The 18240-nt window shown below is 36.7% G+C and overlaps 4 protein-coding genes across 4 annotated transcripts; 3 read left to right on the top strand and 1 right to left on the bottom strand.

Moving 5' to 3' along the window:
- The first annotated feature begins 2430 nt into the window (after positions 1-2430).
- Positions 2431-4657, top strand: LOC18614262 (Protein kinase superfamily protein). Its single transcript, XM_018114381.2, has one exon. It carries the CDS (start codon positions 2570-2572, stop codon positions 4526-4528), a length of 1959 nt encoding a protein of 652 aa, XP_017969870.1. The 5' UTR covers positions 2431-2569; the 3' UTR covers positions 4529-4657.
- A 3767-nt stretch (positions 4658-8424) lies between these two features.
- On the top strand, positions 8425-9715 carry LOC18614261 (alpha/beta-Hydrolases superfamily protein). Its single transcript, XM_018114300.2, has one exon. It carries the CDS (start codon positions 8473-8475, stop codon positions 9598-9600), a length of 1128 nt encoding a protein of 375 aa, XP_017969789.2. The 5' UTR covers positions 8425-8472; the 3' UTR covers positions 9601-9715.
- A 79-nt stretch (positions 9716-9794) lies between these two features.
- Positions 9795-11393, bottom strand: LOC18614260 (alpha/beta-Hydrolases superfamily protein). Its single transcript, XM_007051934.3, has one exon. The coding sequence runs from the start codon at positions 11174-11176 to the stop codon at positions 10217-10219; it is 960 nt and encodes a 319-aa protein (XP_007051996.3). The 5' UTR covers positions 11177-11393; the 3' UTR covers positions 9795-10216.
- Positions 11394-12336: 943 nt separating this feature from the next.
- Positions 12337-17371, top strand: LOC18614259 (Nucleotidyltransferase family protein). Its single transcript, XM_007051929.3, has 6 exons — positions 12337-13758; positions 14177-14545; positions 15179-15402; positions 15686-15749; positions 16497-16693; positions 16965-17371. The coding sequence occupies exons 1-6, from the start codon at positions 12655-12657 to the stop codon at positions 17173-17175; spliced, it is 2169 nt and encodes a 722-aa protein (XP_007051991.3). The 5' UTR covers positions 12337-12654; the 3' UTR covers positions 17176-17371.
- The last annotated feature ends 869 nt before the right edge of the window (positions 17372-18240 follow it).

Below are 18240 nucleotides of genomic sequence, written 5' to 3'. Positions count from 1 at the left end.
AAATGATTTTTACTGGTATCTGTCCTGGAGGTGGGCTTGGGCTTGTGCTGGAGCTGGAACTGGAACTAGTGCTGGAGTTGGACTTCTGGGCGTGGCCTCAGCAATTCCACTTTAATTCCAACAATGCTAAATATTATACGAAGTTCCTCGTATATTGATTCGCAACCCTGTTGGTTCGCTAACATCAATTTCTCCATGGGGAATTTCCCTGTCGAGCGGATGAAGTGGTTCCAGCAAGTAATAATTTCAGTTCAATCCTGGAATTTACCTTGCTTCTTTCTGCTACTTGAGTGTCTTGCATCCAACATAGTGATTTGCTGAAGGATGTGCCAACAGATTTCTTTGCAATTTCGAGCACAGCCATATCTTTTTCTTCCAGTCATCGTAGAAGCATTATTAACAAGGATGCAGCTGGAGACTGCACTGGTCCATTTTATTAAACATGAGTCCAGCTGCTGCTGTGGCTCATCATTCGTCATATCCTGTATTGTATTATGTATAGTTAAAAAAATACAATAGAATACAGGGTTGGCATTGTCTTGCAGCACGGTCTCGTGATCTTGTTCCAACCCAAGAAATTGTTCTGGTCCGTCCCGACGGAATCAAATCCGTGAAGAAAAACAACGCCTCTTTTAGCTGTCTTAAAAGATCTGACTCCAACCTTTGTCATCAACGATCTGACTCCACAACTTTTCTCATACAAAAAAAAAACGTAGTTACAATCAAATGCTTCGTATCCAACGCAATCTCTAGGGAATACTATCACGTTCAAACACAAAATTTTATTAGTGCTAATTATGAATAAATTAATCGTTGGGTTTTGGGGTAAGACCAAGATTAGTTTAATTAAGCAAAGCACATTGTTTGAAGACCATCATCGCGCCCACGGCGGCCTGGGAAATACCGCTCACGGGGGTCAGCGCTGAGCTGCACCGAGCCATCCCCCGACAGGCGTGGGCTAGAAGACTTTGTTGTTTAGACCACAAATAAATTATAAGAGAAAGAGTGTGGCAAGTGGGACTCACATGATCTCAGTCTCTTACAACTATTTCACTTTGTTTTATTCTCTGACCTCTTCCTCTCTCATAAGCTGTAAACATCGTTTTCGTTTTTTTATGATTTTGTACGGTTAGATTCCTTTACCAAGGTGAAAAAAAGTCAAAAACTAACCGCCAAATTACTAAGATACCCTTCTTTTTCAAAACTTTATTTGATTATGTGGTTGTTTGATGCATGTTAATGTATGATATTTATTTATTTATTAAAAATATTTGAATTATTTTAAAAATTTAAATAAATATTTTATTTTTATTATATTTAATAAAATTTTTATTTTTATTTTAAATTAAATAAATTTTATAATTATTAATTAATTAATTATTATTAATTAAAATATTAATTATTATTTTTATATCATATGACATTCATATGATATATTAATATATCATAATAAATGATGATATAATATAATAATATAAATATATGATATTTTTTATTTTTCACTTGATTTAAAAAATAATAGATAATATTTTAAATAATTATAATAAATAAATTTTTTATTTAATTAAGAAAGGAGATTCGATCTTATCCTTTAAACAAAGAGATTATGTATCAAATAATGTGTCAAATGAGTGAATGCTATTAAATTGTTAATCATAAAAATTTATTTAATTTAAAATAAAAAATTAATTAAATATAATAAAAGAACAAAAACTTATTTCAATATTTTTTAAATAGTTTAGAGAATTTTAAACATTATGCATTAAGTTTATTAATAATGTATAAAATTGGTATCTCCCTATAATGTAGTAAATATAATTTTTTTTATTTTATATACGTAATAAAGATATGGTACTACCATGGTATTTCAGTCTTTTCAAAAATATATTTAATTGGTTTTTTAAAATTCAAAAGAAACACTAGCCCATAGGTCAAACCCAGTTAAGCCTTAGGCTGTGCTAACTTCTGCTGCACACTGTGTTTAAACTGCACAATCATACAGATAATAATTAAAGGGTTGAAAATCCGAAGAAAACAAGCAAATACCAACAAAGGCCAAACAGAACACAAAAGACTCCAGCCAGCTCACGCGACCTCCAAAAGCGCGTCGCTCGTTTCCGTTACCTTAACCCGCCATCAATGGCTTCACAGAAGACAACAACTTCTTTTGTAGATCTCGATCCCACGTGACCCTCCTCACTCGTCCCATGTTCATCACAGTGGCGCGTGTCTTTTCCACAATTGTCTCAAACCCACAATGGAAAACCAACCCCATCACCATCTCATCAGTTATCACTATGAAATCCATTTCACCCAACGGTCACAAATAAATTCGTGACCCTCCAACCACATTCCGACACGTCAACGTTACAATCTCCATCATAAAAACCTCCCCCACTCTCTCCCTCTTTATGCTGGAAAAATAGAAAAAAAGGAGTAAAATTAGAAAGAAAACAATTCTTCTAGTACTCTCACTTAGTAGCTGGGCACTCTTCTTCCAAACCGGTTAAGAAAAGGAAGCAAATGAGATCCTAGAATTCGCTTTCGTTTTCTTCTTTTAGTTACAATCATGCCATCACGGTTTTCACCACCAGAAATTGCGGTGGAGACACCGCCCCACCACCATCGTCACCTCCACAAAAACTTCCACCTCCTCCCTCCACTTCTAGCTGGGACCATAACCATAACTATAATCCTTTTAATTGTCTTAATCATCTTCATCTACCGGAAGCTCTATCGCAACCGCACAGCTCCATCGGAATCTCCAAGCCATCGTCACTGCCGTCGCTTCTCATACTCCCTCCTTCGCCGCGCCACCTCATCGTTCTCCCCTTCCAACCGGTTGGGACACGGCGGATTCGGCTCTGTTTACAAAGGAACTCTCCCTAGCTCACCTCAACCACTCGCAATCAAGGTTATGAACTCAACAGATTCGTTACAAGGAGAGCGTGAGTTCCACAACGAACTCTCTCTATCACGCGCCTTGGATTCTCCCCACATTGTTCCTCTCATTGGGTTCTCTTCAGATTCCAGAAGAAGAAGGTTCGTCCTGGTTTACGAATTAATGGAAAATCGGAGCGTGCAAGACGCGCTTTTGGATAGAAAATGTGAAGAGCTGATGGGGTGGAGAAAAAGATTTTGTGTTATAAATGATGTGGCTAAAGGGCTTGAGTATCTCCATCATTTTTGTGATCCGCCGGTTATTCATGGAGATATTAAGCCAAGTAATATTCTTTTGGATGTGGAATTCAAGGCCAAGATTGGTGATTTTGGGCTTGCTAGATTGAAAACAGAGGATCTAATTGAAGGGCTGGAAGAAGGTGAAGGTTTGAGGAAAAAAGATGTTGTTGGAGACGATAACGGATCGATTTTAGAAGAAACAGAGAGTGTGTTGACTGGGTTTGAAGAAGGGGCGAGTTTGACGGTTGCTGATAGGTCACCAGAGAGCTATGTGCTTAGAGTTTTGGATTCGGAGGCGTCGCCGGCTGTGTCACCGGAGATGGCAGTGGAGAAAGGGAGTGTTTTGTCTGAAGGGTTCTTTGATAAGGTTAGTGTGGAAAGTGGGAGGGATTTGGTTAGTAATAAAAAGGGTAGTTCGAGAAGAGATTGGTGGTGGAAGCAGGATCCTGGAGGTGGGTCTGAATCAGGGAGAATTAAAGACTATGTAATGGAATGGATTGGGAATGAGATCAAAAAAGAAAGACCCAAAAATGAATGGCTTGCTTCTCCAAGCTCAGTTGATAATATTAATGATAGTAAGGTTTCGAGTTCGAATGTCGAGCAAAAGAAGGAAAAGATTCGGAGGAAGGAGCGGAATAGGAAGCCGAGAGAGTGGTGGAAAGAAGAATTTTGTGAAGAGCTAACTAAGAAGAAGAAAAAGAAGAAAAGAGAACCTAGTTCGAGTAGCAATGGAGAATTCTGGTGGCAAAGAGATGAAGAAATGATAGAAAGGAAAAAGAAGAAGAAGAGTAGCAGAGGCAGCATTGATTGGTGGTTAGATGGATTTAGTGGTGAATTCAAAATTGGGAGAAGAAATAGCCAAGATTGGGCAAGTGGGGATATTCCAAAGAGCGGTGGGATTAGTAGTACGCCAAGTATGAGAGGAACGGTCTGTTATATTGCGCCTGAGTATGGTGGCGGCGGTTTGCTTTCAGAGAAATGCGATGTTTATAGCTTTGGGGTATTGGTTTTGGTTATAATATCTGGCCGTAGACCTCTTCAAGTGACGGCCTCGCCAATGTCTGAATTTGAGAGGGCAAATTTGATATCTTGGGCAAGGCAACTGGCTTATAATGGGAGGCTCTTGGAACTTGTTGATCCCTCCATTCATTCACTGGATAAGGATCAAGCATTGCTTTGTATTACCATTGCATTGCTCTGTTTGCAAAGATCACCAAGCAAGCGGCCTACTATGAAAGAGATTGTAGAGATGCTTTCTGGTGAGGCTGAGCCACCACAATTGCCTTTCGAATTTTCGCCTTCGCCGCCGTCCAATTTCCTGTTTAAGTCCCGGAAGAAGGGTCGGTGAGTGTTGGATCTTTGATAGCATTTTGATTTAACTGTAGAGTGTGTACCTGTTGTAGGTCATTTCGTTACTACTGGATTATGTAGAAATAGTTGCAAAAATGGAGAAAAAAAGTTGCTTACATCTCATAAATGAGTTTACTTTTGCTTGTTTCCTTTTTCAATGTTTTTCCTTTTTTAAGGTGCTTGCTTAAACGAATACTTATCAACAGCTATGACTTAGGATTTTAGGATGAACCCCACCCCACTTGACCTTTGCTACCATTAGTCCGCTAGTTGTTGAGTTTTAGGAATCCCAGGATTAACGGTAAATGTAAAGCTACATGTATGTTGCTTTTTCACTTTTTGGAAGGAGATGACTTTGTTACCTTAATTAGATTTAAAAATATATATATATTTGCTCTGTTCCTGAAGTTTTAATTAAGTGATTTCAGACAAGCACTTTTTCTTTTTCCTTACTTTTGGACCCATAGGGCCCAGAGGATATATCCCTTTTCGTTTGTCTTCTACCTTTCAGAAAGTAGCCGATATTTGTTCCAAGGATCATGAAATTCAGTAGCAGGGTACAACTCTTGGTCCCAGTCTTTTATTATGCATAATGACTACACAGTCAGCCGTATGGATATCAGATATGCAATTCAAACACACAAACACAGAAATACACAAAGTGGAAGTCAATCCTTTCAAAGCATTCCAGCTTCGATTAGGATTGACTAATACGAGAATCAAATTCTCCTCTCAATATGATTCACCTCCAATGATGACTTCCTTATTATCTCCAGCCTTCACCGCCTAATATTATCCATTTCTCCGATCCTTGCTTGAAACACTATTTCAAAATTTTAGTGTTAGTCTCTTAATGATCTTTATTATTGTTCAAGTCCCCAAATTATCAATCGCAGGCAAAACTGCTTCCATTAGCATGGTAGACAATAATGAAGTTTTTTGTGCCTGCATTTCCAACCATTACATGGTTCTTGCATTTTTAAGTTCTGTCAGGGTTAACTGTTTACTGAGGCTGTGTGTGTTAACACATTAGATAGCTCTTGGTGAGGAAAAGGAAAATATTCTGAAAATGAAAGTAGACTTGTTCCTTTTAGCAGGAGAGAAGAAAGTAGGGAAGAAGTAGCTGGAAGAGTAGTTTGAGTTCTGCTTTTTCTGTGCCTTTGGAATATCGGATGTTCTAGAGGGCACAGCTTTGGAATATCAAGAGGGACTAAGAATTGTAGTAGGAAGTAAGTATGGTGATGTCTTTGAGGTGGAAATATTCTGATGCTTTTTGCTTTTGCTGAAATGAATATGATTCTGCACAGTGAAAGCAGCTGCAGTGGGGGATATGCAAGCGTTTCTAGTTTCTAGATCACTTGAGCATCACATTTCTGACCTGTATGGGACATTGGTGTTCTTATTTTCGGTGTTATTATGTAAAGTGGAATGAACACTCTAAAATTTGCTTACCATGAACAACACTCAGAAGATTCTTACTGTTAATAGTACTTAAAAGGTTATGCCAATGTCAGAATATCCAGAATTTGTCTCATCACAAAGGATTCTCAACTCTCAGGTGCTCGTGCCTTTGCTCTGAGTTTTCTAACATAATTTGGCAAGAGTTGGAGAGATTCCGGAGGTCCCTTTGCTATCTGAACAACATGTTGATTGTGAATTCGCTGTCCTTGTCCTTAGTATTGGGCTCCTTCCTATTGTGAGAAAATTTGCTCATATGAAAGCTATCTGAGACAGAAAGTTTCTTCGCAGCTTATTACCGTTAAGATCAAATTCAATGTGAAACAGAGCAGATGATTAAGAACAATAAAGGAGCTACATGTTCTGGATTAAATTAAGATAAAGCCTACCAAAAAGTACTAAGAATGTTGACTCCTTTGGTTTCAATTATGTACCAAAGAGTGCAATTAACTATTTTTGGTGCATCATAATAATTTGATGATATAATTGTACAACATTATTATTAAGATTTATATTTGATGTACCATATAAATTTAAAAAATAAATATTCATAATTGTGGAAATCATGAAATGTAGGGAAACCCATTGGAGCTTTAGTAAACCCCTAGGACCTGGAGCTAGGTGTCTTCTTATTCTGATCTATGCACTGATTAAACCAGGCTTGCCGACTTGGGTTTTTGCCCAATCAGGCACAAATGGGACCTTCACCTTTTAACCCATTTATTCTCAAGTCGGGTTCACGAACACTAAATGGATGTTTTTTGAGAAAGTTCTTTTATTTTTTATTTACTTTTTAAATTACTAATTAGTAGATTAAGTTATTAAGTTGAATTGTTGAGATATAATATATTATGATAAGTTATTGAGCTAGATTGTTAAAATATAATATGTTATAATAGGATTAAATTTATGTTAAGACTTAATTAGTTTAAGTTAATAGATTCATTTTTATTTTTTAAATTTGACAAACTTAGCATATTAGGTAAAATTTATATAATAACTAGCAATATACTAACTAATTTTAATTTCATCAAATGATTGGAAGAATATATGATAAACAAAAATTTTTAAAATTTTTAGAAAACTGTAGCGTCCATGATAAAGTTATTTCATTATTTATTTATATTAATTATTCAATAAAAAATATTTTAAAAAATTTATCAATATATATAATATAAAAAATTTTAAAAATTTTAAGAGACCATGCAATGAGACGCTCCGCCCCTGCCTCCAAGCAAGGGGGATCAAATTTTCTATAGAATATTAATCAACCCTGTAAGAAGAGATGTGAAGAGACATTTTTTTTCCTTTCGAGGGCTCATACCTAATCCTGTCAGCTGTTTTCTTCATCTGTGAGGTCTGAAGAATTCCTTTGAGTGGAGACAAGAGAACAATGGATGATCTGATCTCCGGTTCAAAGCAAGTAGGCTGTTTATGCGACCAAATATATAACCCTGAATTAAAATTAACTGTGGACCAGACATATTTAGCCTTTGCATGCGGTGTGGGCAACTTGTTCTAGAGTTGCCATCCATGCAATGATCGAGGGTACTGGAAATTAACTGCCCGATTTAATATCTTTGATGGCAACCAAAACCATCTGTATCAGTTTGAATGAGACCCATCAGACCAGTGATGGACCAGTGATAAAGTTAAAATTATTCATTTGACGCTGAAAAGTGAAAAATAATATCTATAAAACAGTTAGATTATAAATTTAATATTTAATAAAAAAATAAAATAACTTAAATGAAAAAAAATTCATATGAAAATTTTATAAATAAATTCTAAAAATTATTAAAAAAATTAATTTTAATAATTTATTTAAAAAAATAATTTTAATAATTATAAATAATTTAATAATAAAAATAATAAATAAAAATAAAAAATATTAAAAATATTAAAAATAAAATAAGTCAATAAACCAAACTTATCAATTATCATGATATGAAAATTAATTTGCTGATTAAAGACTTTTGTATAGAGAACATTGGTAAGTAAAAAAGTGTAAAAAAATGATTTTTTTGTTTCAGTATTTTGTAAAAAGAAAAAAATCAAAAGGTGATAAAGAAGTTTTGGAGAAGTGAAGTTTAGAAATAATTTTATAATAATAAATTTAATTTTAATTTTATTAAAATTAATTATTGATTAATTGTTGTGGGTATCTCATCAAATAAAAATTTATTGTAAGTGTGAAATTATAAAATTTTAAAAATATAAAAATATGTTAAAAAATTTTTAAAAATTTTGTAAAAATTGAATTATATAATTTTTAAAAAATAAAAATATGTTATAAAAAATTTAGGTAGGGGGAGGGGGAGTGGGGACCCACTAGTCCCCCCTCCCCTCCGCCTCTGCATCAGACCCACATTTAAAACTCTGAACAAAGAGTAAATGCACATGACTAGCCAACAAAAACAAGTAGGAATAGTTCAAAGCACTTTATGCACCATTATTTTATAATTCCCCCACCAGCATTTATTCATGCTATCTATTTCCACCACAAACGTTTCTTCTACCATCTTCTCTGCACCCATTCAAGCAATCATCTCTTTTGATCTCCATCTCAAACCCATGACAGATCAATCCTCTACTGCACCATCGTCCATGGATCCCTACAAGTTCCTCAAAATTGTGCAAAACCCAGACGGGTCACTCACTCGACTCGCCCAATTCCCTTCGGTTTCAGTAACAGAAGGAACCACCGATTCCAACACATCCCAACTATCTCCCTTTAAGGATATCCCTCTGAACCCCAACAACGAAACCTTCATTCGTGTTTACAGGCCTCCAACTGATCCCCCACCAAGCACTAATGATAAGCTCCCTCTTATAATAGCCTTTCATGGCGGCGGCTTTGTCCTTTTCAGTGCTACTTCCCGTCCTTTTCACGAGGCATGCAGTATCAAGGCAGCTAAGCTCCCAGCTGTAGTCATCTCCCTCGAATACCGTCTTGCACCGGAACATCGCCTTCCAGCAGCATACGACGATGCCATGGAGACGATTATGTGGGTCCGGGACCAGGCGGTGGATACCAACGGCTGTGATCCATGGTTAAAAGAGTACGTAGATTTCTCCAAGTGTTTTTTGATGGGCGGTAGTGCAGGTGGCAATATGGTTTACCATGCAGGTTTACGTGCACTCAACGTCGGTATCTCACCTGTGAAAATCATAGGGCTGATAATGAATCAGCCATACTTCAGTGGGGTCGAAAGGACTGAATCAGAGAAGAGATCCATCAACGATCGAATTTTGCCTTTGCCAGCTAATGATCTGATGTGGTCCTTGGCTTTGCCAAAGGGCACTGACCGTGATCATGAGTATTGCAATCCAATGGCTGCTGATGGGTCGCATAAGGAGAAGATTGGACGGCTGCCAAGGTGCTTGGTGACAGGGCATGGAGGGGATCCGCTAGTTGACAAGCAGAGGGAGTTGGTGAAAATGCTGGAGGCGCGTGGGGTGGAGGTGGTGGCGGAATTCGCTGAAGGAGGTTGCCATGGGATAGAAATTTTCGATCCGTTGAAGGCTCAAGCTCTGCTTAAGAGCATTAAGGAATTTGTCAACGCTTCATGTCAGATTGTTAACGTGGCTACTGCCAAATCAACCCTGTGAAGCTGCCACTCTGCCAACACAACTATTACTAGCACCGTTGCTACAAAATTTTCAAATGATAATTATTGTTGATTATAGTTAAATTGGGTGTTAGTATTTATTATTATTGGTGTTATTACTTTTGTTTTTATCAAAATATTCTAATTAAAATTGCAGAAAGTAATGGCAGGATATCTCCAAAAGTAAACAAGAAATACAAAATAACTCCTTTACTTCCAATCAAAAGCAAAAAAAAAAAAAACTAGATTGTCAAACATAGCTCAGGAACTTAAGATTAGTATAACAGCTTTGAAAACCAACATGATGGCAATTGTCAGCAAAAAAGCATTAAAGAAAAGGGTCGGATGAGATATTGAAATCAGATGGATGTTCCCAAATGAATTCAGCTTTCTTCCCAAAAATGGGAACATCCATTAGAAGTGATTAAGTGAATTACATTCTGACAACCTAAGTCTTTACCCTCCGATGTTTCCCAGAATCACGTTTCTCAAGCATCGATCTGAACCAGAACTATAGAAACGTTGGACCAACTTGACGAGCTCTCTCTGCATTACAAATCTTTGTTTGAATTTCAATCCCATAGAGAGACTTAGAAAACTAATACAAACTTGTAATTTCAAATGATAAATTCCTGAATAATGTTCAAAAGGGCCTGAGATCTTCGAAAATCCACAAGATCGACGTCACGGAACCCCTGTTCATCAAACTGTGCTTCAACTTGAACCCCATACTTCACCAACGTTCCCACTAATGCTTGGATCCTATCAAACATTGGATCTATACTGAATCCGATTACCAAACACCTCCTTATTATTGAACTGACCTTACTCATATACGGTACATCCTCCGTCGGGTTGCAAAATCGATGGTCACGGTCGGTTCCCTTAGGCAACGCAAACTCCCACAGTAGATCAAGTACAGGCAATGGTATCACCTGATCCGTTGCATATTTTAATTCCGATGGCAATCTTTGCTTCCCACCAAACATTGGTTGGTTCAAAAATATACCATTAATCTTCAAAGGCTTTATATCATTGTTTAGAGCTCTTAAAGCAGCGTGGAACGCAATATTGCCACCGCTGCCACGTCCACCGAGGTAACATCTTGCAAAATCTCCGTAATCTCTAACCCATTGTTCTCCATTTGGGTCGAGAACCTGTTTCTTCACCCAGAGGATCGTGTCAACCGCATCTTCGTATTGTGCAGGGAGCTTGTGCTCAGGGGCGAGGCGATGATCGACTGATATAACAACGGCAGGTATTTCGCTGGAAAGGGCAGAGCAAGCTTGATGAGTTAAGACATTGGCAGCGCTGTAGAAGATGAAGCCGCCGCCGTGGAAGTACATTAGGATGGGGAGTCGTGCCACTGTGTTGTCGTTAGAGGGCAGTTTGGCGGGGAGGAAAATGCGTGCCCAGACCTTTGTTTCATCATTGATCGTGACATCTTTGGAGACAGTTGGGAGACCTGGAATTACCGCCCGGTTGGCCTCGGTGTTGGGGAAGTTGCTTAGGCGGGTGAACGTACCGTCAGGGTTGGGACGGATACCCAGGTGCTGGTATGGGTCGAATCTCGACATGGTTATGGTTATGGTCAGAATTTGGGGTGTAGATCAGGAGAAGATGGTTAAAGCGCAGTAGTTTTACCTGACATATGACCAATTCGAAGGCTTCAATTCTCGTTGTTGGAAATTTGAGATAACTGAGTTCCCGAAACACATGGATTACTGGATCTGTGGAACTGTTCTGGAGCCTTCGTATGAGGTTTCCTTGAGGCCATCATATAGTTGTTGACTATTTCCATCTAACATATATAGCAAATAGTGACATTTAGCCCTGTTATTAAAGGGTCTTGATTTTTGAGTTTTGAGATTTTTAATTGTGGATTATTTTTTAGATTTTTTTTAATTTTTGAAATTTAGACTGCACTTAATTTTTTAATATATGTCTCTTTAAATTTGTATTTTAAATTTAAAGACCGTCATTTATACATTAATTAAAAATATCAATTTTCTGAAAAAAATTCAAATTTTCTACATCTATATATTACGAATAATAATTTTATTAGACAACCTAATTATCAAACATTATTATCATTCAATGACTGTATTAGAGGCTCTGGCAGCCCGCAATCTAAATGGGCTTTGGGGTTTGTTAGGCCGATCCAACAAATGATCCAATGAAGTATAAAAGAGGCAATCAAATTGGCACTTCATTTTATAAGTAGACAATTCATCAAATAGTAGATAAAATATGATGTGTTAATATATCATGATGAATGGTAGTATGATATGTTAATTATTATATAATTATATAATATTTATTAATTTTTATATTAATTTTACGTGAATATAAAATAATAATTAATATTTTATTTAATAATAATTAATTATAAAAATTTATTTGATATAAAATAAAAATATAAAAATTTGATTGAATATAATAAAAGTATAATTTTTTTTAAATATTAGGTAAAAAAGACTTATAATATCTAAAAAAAAGTTGAATTTTGTGATTGGAGTAGTAAAAATATGATTGCATCACACTTCACAAAAACATAGGTGTTTATCTGTACAATAATTACCAATTTACTAAGTAAAATCAAATTTTGATAATCTTATAACTCTAAATATTACTGATTCGATTTAATTTTGTATAATAATTAAGAAAGAATAGCAAAAAATAGTAAAGAGGAGTCCAAAGACTATTCTACTATTTAAAGTTTCAACTTCCTAGTTAAGGAATCGTGTTGTTCCCAAAAGGCAAAGTGGGGGACTTCTCAGTGCACGCCCAAAGTTCTAAACGAACGAGCAGACCAGCTTGGATTGTCAAAGCGTCGAACTCGTGTAGCGGACCATCCGAGATCGTTTCACTTGGATCCTACGGTTGTCGTACGTAGATTGAAGTGCAAGTTTCCAGGGTTTAGATACGGTATATAACACTCGAGGTTTTTCACCTTTTACGAATCAGATAAACCGGAAAATTTCCGGTCACCTTTTGGCAATCCATTCCCTCTCTTTCCTCTCTGAAGTTTAAAACCTCAGAGAAACCCACAAAGATGACCGGCAATGGAGGGGAAGCGCCATCACCGCCCGCCGCCAACGGTGGCGAATTTCTCCTTTCTTTGCTCCAGAAGCCCCAACAGCATCTTCAACAACAACAATCTCCATTATTCTCGAGAGCGACTCCCGTGACTATACCGCAACCGCAGCAACAGCAACAGCAACAGCAACAACAACCGCTCGTCATCGATCCTGCCGTTGCGGCAGTGGGACCCACCCTGCCTTTCCGGCCATTGTGGCCGTCGAACGGACGCGATCTCCCTGGTCTCTGGCCTCAAACCCTCTCTCCGCCTTTGGCTCCTAATTTTCTAGGGTTTCCCCTAAGCCCTTGGTCTTCGCCGGGAAACCAATTTGCCGGTAATCAAGGAGCTTTAATGGATGACTTGAGAAGGCTAGGGTTGTCAGGGATCGATAACAATAAGAATCACGTGATCCAGAATCGGGTTCAGCAAAAGCATCAAGATCAAAAGCTTGTCTTTGGTTCTTTTCCTAGTGATATTCAAACCCTTAAAACCCCGGAGGGTTCACCAAATGGGAATTTGCTTGAAAATTCGAAGTTGAACTTATCGAATCAGCAATTGGACTCGCGACTTAATTCTAATCCAAATACGAGTCCATACGTCTTTCAACATCGAAATTCTGGTGATAGAGGAAAGCAACAACAGCATGGTGGGAGTTACAGGCCTACCCCCTCACCAGAAGCCCGAAGATCGCCTCCAGGGTTTCTAGGAAAGCCCAGAGGAGGAGGAGGAAATCGGGATTTCGGAAACAGGAGGAGGCATTTTGAGCATAATGTAGATAAAGCAAAAGCTGAATACAGTCAACCGAGTAGTGACAATGAGGTGGGACTTAGTGGACAGCTTGATCGGCCTGGGCCGCCTGCGGGGAGTAATCTGCAGTCTGTTTCAGCGACTGATATTGAAGAATCTCTTTTGGAATTGCATAGTGATGGTGGTAGAGATAGGTTTTCAAGGCGTGACAAGTTTAGGAGGGAAGATGGTGGTGAAGTGGATGAAGTTGGGGAACAGCTTCTTGAGTCTTTGTTGATTGAGGATGAATCTGATGATAAGAATGACAAGAAGCAGCATCGTCGTGAGAAGGTAAACTTATTTTCTTCCTTCTGTTACTTTATTACCTTGAAATCATTGTTATAATCTGTGAAGCTTTGAGAGATACGAGAGTTGAAGATTAATGTGGAGGCCTAAACTTTAAATTGAAATGAAATAAACACAATTTATTTTGGTAATATAGGCTTAGATAGATTAAATTAATTACTGCCTTAAAATTAGTTGGTAATTTTAGTTCGCAGTAATCACTATTTAGGTCCAAATAGTGTCACACTGGACGCATGAAGTAATTGCCCTTGAACTTAGAACTTTAGTGCACATCATTGCCATTGTATCTAGACTGTCAGAATTTCGGATTAAAATTATTGGACTATTTAGCATCTCTCTTATTACTTAATGAAAAGTCTGGACTTTGTTTAAAATTGGGATTCACTTGTGGTTTTTATATCAGGAATCCAGAATAGATAACAGGGGGCAAAGGCTACTTAGCCAGAGGATGAGAATGTTAAAAAGGCAAATGGAGTGTCGTAGTGACATTCACCGGCTAAATGCACCTTTCCTTGCTCTTTATGAGTCGCTTATACCTCCTGAGGAGGAAAGAGCTAAGCAGAAGCAGTTATTGGCATTACTGGAGAAACTAGTTTGCAAAGAATGGCCTGAAGCACGGTTATATCTTTATGGATCATGTGCCAACTCTTTTGGGGTTTCAAAGAGTGACATTGATGTTTGTCTTGCGTTTAATGAGATGGACGTGAACAAGTCTGAAATCTTGTTAAAGTTGGCAGATATTTTGCAGTCAGATAATCTTCAGAATGTGCAGGTTAATTTTATTTTCCATCTCCTTCAAAATTTAATGCAATCAACTATGTCTGATCTTACAATCTTTTTTTTTTCTTACTTTTAATTAGTATTTAAAGGCTTGCATAGATTTCAGTATGTTCTAATGTAGATGGAAATTTGCTGATTTGGCTTACTTTGACTGATTTGTTTTCTATTTGTTAATAATAGTTGCTTCTTAGGGCATGTTAATGATCTATGATGACCATTTGTGCACTTTGCAGTTTGTAAACTTGATTTGTTGATTACATAAATCCCAAGTGGTAATTAATACATACTTTTTTGTTTTTCTAGGTGGATGATAATTTGAGATAAGAAAATCTTATGCCCAAATTTCTTAAGTACATGTCCCCCAAAGAAATTTTATTTTACACGCTTTAAGATTAATTGTCTGATTTGTTTTAGTTTGTGAAGATTTGGTTCTGAATGCTTCTTTTCTTGTGAATCTTTAGATCATACTTATGTCAAACATTCTTACTTTTTGGTATCCTTTCCAGCTGATATGCTTCCTGAAAGTGTGTATGAAAATTTCTCAGATTTGCTGTAGACTGTTTATTGTTCAACTTTACAGTATGCTCTGAAATCAAATTTGACTTGCTGTTTGTCTCATGTACAGGCACTGACTCGTGCTAGGGTACCCATAGTAAAGCTCATGGATCCAGCAACTGGAATATCCTGTGACATATGCATAAACAATGTTTTGGCTGTAGTAAATACTAAGCTTCTACGGGATTATGCAAAACTTGATGCAAGATTACGGCAGTTGGCTTTTATCGTGAAACACTGGGCCAAGTCCAGAGGAGTCAATGAAACTTACCAAGGAACCTTATCTAGCTATGCGTGAGTTATTTGCAACTATAACTCTATTCCCTTAATTAGCACTGTAATTCTTGAGCAGCATATGCCAATGGTGTTTGTGGTTAGGCTGATTGGCTTGCTTTGATATGAATAAAAGCATATATAAATGTACAAGCTAATGATGGGCAATTTAGGTTGGATTAATGCCCCTAGAAAAAGGGTCGGACACATTCATGTTAAGTCTTAATTTAATTTGCTGCTGTGTTGACACATGATAATCTTTGTGTGGCCTCAATTTTGTTTTTGATTTGTATTTTCTTTGCAGGTATGTTTTAATGTGCATTCATTTCTTACAGCAGCGTAGACCTGCTATCCTTCCATGCTTGCAGGTGTGTATGCTATTTTTGCTTCCATCTATATCATGCAAGAAAGAATATATGACCAAAATGTAATTTCAATATCTGTTACTTTAATGGCTCTATTAAGTTTTATCTAAGGTGCAAAGATGGGAACCTAATGATTTGGATGTTGTCATAACTTTGCTTCTTTATTGTTGGTAGAAATATTCTCTTTTCCTGCTTTCTCTACCCAAATAGTAAAGGCAACATGATGTTCTATTTGCTTCTTTACTATTTTCAAATTTATTCACCTATTGTTTAAAACATCAACCGTTAATAGTGTTTTTGACATGCCTCATCTAGTTGGCTGCACAAGTTAAGGATAAAGGACTAAATTAACCGAGTATCTTTAATGTTAGCCATTACCTAGTATTGCTCTCTGTGGAAAAGGGTTTAGAGAGAATCACGTGACATAATGAAATGCTGGCAGACAACAAAGAGGGAGTTATTTAGTGTAAAAAATGGAAAATCCTTTCATAGAATGAAGTGAACTTATCGTAATTAGTTTCCCGCCCTGGCTCATGTATGATTCTTGATTTTATTTCCCAAGACTAAATAGTATGGTCAGGAATTAGTATCTGGCAATTTTCCTTTTTCACATTTGTTCACAGCCATTATTCCTGTGCACGAAACGCATTATCTGAACCTTTGATTCTATTTTTTTTTCTTACTTTACACCATGACTGTGAATGTTGTTGTGGTATTTATTGGGACCATGCTTTGCAAATTCTCTTTCAGGGGATGGAGACAACTTACTCTGTCACTGTGGATGATGTTGAGTGTGCTTACTTTGATCAAGTTGAAAGACTACGTAATTTTGGATCTTCTAACAAGGAAAGTGTTGCTCAACTGGTGTGGGCATTCTTTAATTATTGGGCATATGGTCATGATTATGCCAATTCAGTAATCTCTGTTCGTACAGGAAGCATAATCAGGTGAGATGCATACTGATATATTTTGTAGGAACTCTACTTCAATGATTTGAGGTGAAGATAAAAAATGTCATGATGGTTTCTGTATTTGTAAATGCAAGTTGAATTGTATGAATTTTGTTTTAGATTTAAGCACTTTCTGTGGGTATTAACTGCATCTTGTGGTAAATGATTCCGCTTCTTATATGCTGGAAGGAGTTTTATTAACTGATTCCATTTATATACTGTGATAAAGAAAAAAAGTTTCTCATTTTTGAAATCTTCATTTGTACAGTAAGCAAGAAAAAGACTGGACGAGGAGAATTGGCAATGATCGCCATTTGATCTGCATAGAGGATCCTTTTGAGATATCTCATGATCTTGGTCGAGTGGTGGATAAATTCAGTATTAGGGTTATAAGAGAAGAATTTGAACGTGCTGCTGATGTTATGCAGTATGATCCAAACCCTTGCGTGACACTCTTTGAGCCTTATGTTCCTAGTTAATAAAACCTTGTCTAATGTAAACTATTGGGTTGTGTAGTGTGTTCCTTTTCATTCCATCTTCAGTTTTGTCCATATGTTCATATATATTTATATATATATATATATATATATATATATATTTAGGGCTTTTGGCTTTAGGGCTTTTAGCTTTGTGTAAAGAATATTAAGTTTATCAAATTTTAACAATTTTCTATTATTTCTATGTTTTGTCAAATCACATTATAATTGTATAGGATCTGATTTAAGTGCATCGCTCAAGGCATTTAGCTGCTCCATCTCACACAAATTAATTGATTACAAAAAAAAGTCATTTCTATGGCTAGTGATTTTTCGAGGAAATGCAGGGAAGATTGTAGTCTCGAGCTTTTCATATATTTGTAATTGATTTGGTCAATGTTCTGTAGCCTTTTTTTTTATTTCTTTCTTTTTGCTTTTTATAATAGCAAACAGGTACTAGTATCAAAATTCAAATTTAAAATCTTTTTATTTTTAAGTCTCAGTTCTGTTTGTTTTGGTTGAAAATATTTTCTGTCAGAATTCAGCAGTGTTCGGTAACTTGAAAATATTGTTTATTTTGTATAAGATTTTGATGGTTAGAGGGAAAAAAGCTTGTTGATTTCGTAAATTGTCTTTCGCCTTGAAGCAGCGTAAGATAACTTTCTCTAGTAAAAAAACAAAAGCCTTCTGCATCAAGACCCCAAGTGGCTTCTCTGCCGTCCTTTCCTCCACCCTCGGTCTCTTTCATGGATGACATAGTTAGCTTCATTCGGCGACTTTTTTCTTCTCTCAATGGCCATGTATTCTCTGTTCCCTTTCTCCCTCAAAACTGGAAATAAATCTCATTTCTTCACTCCTTTTCTTGGGTATTTTTCATTAGATCTTTTATTTCTCATATTCTTCAAAGATCTCTTGAATCATTGCCTTCTTCTGTTCCCATTTTGTGTTGCATCGCCACTTGCCATCTTTGTTTCCCTTTGACCTTCTTGCTTCAATTTTCCATATAATTTGGGTTTTAACCCATTTGGCTTGGTTGCTGGTTCATGTGATCTATGATTGATTATATAG

This window comes from Theobroma cacao, chromosome 1 (assembly GCF_053813885.1).
Source record: "Theobroma cacao isolate CCN51 chromosome 1, ASM5381388v1, whole genome shotgun sequence".
NCBI lineage: Eukaryota > Viridiplantae > Streptophyta > Magnoliopsida > Malvales > Malvaceae > Theobroma > Theobroma cacao.
The sequence above is the reverse complement of the archived record's forward strand: the minus strand, read 5'-3'. Positions and strand labels throughout refer to the sequence as shown.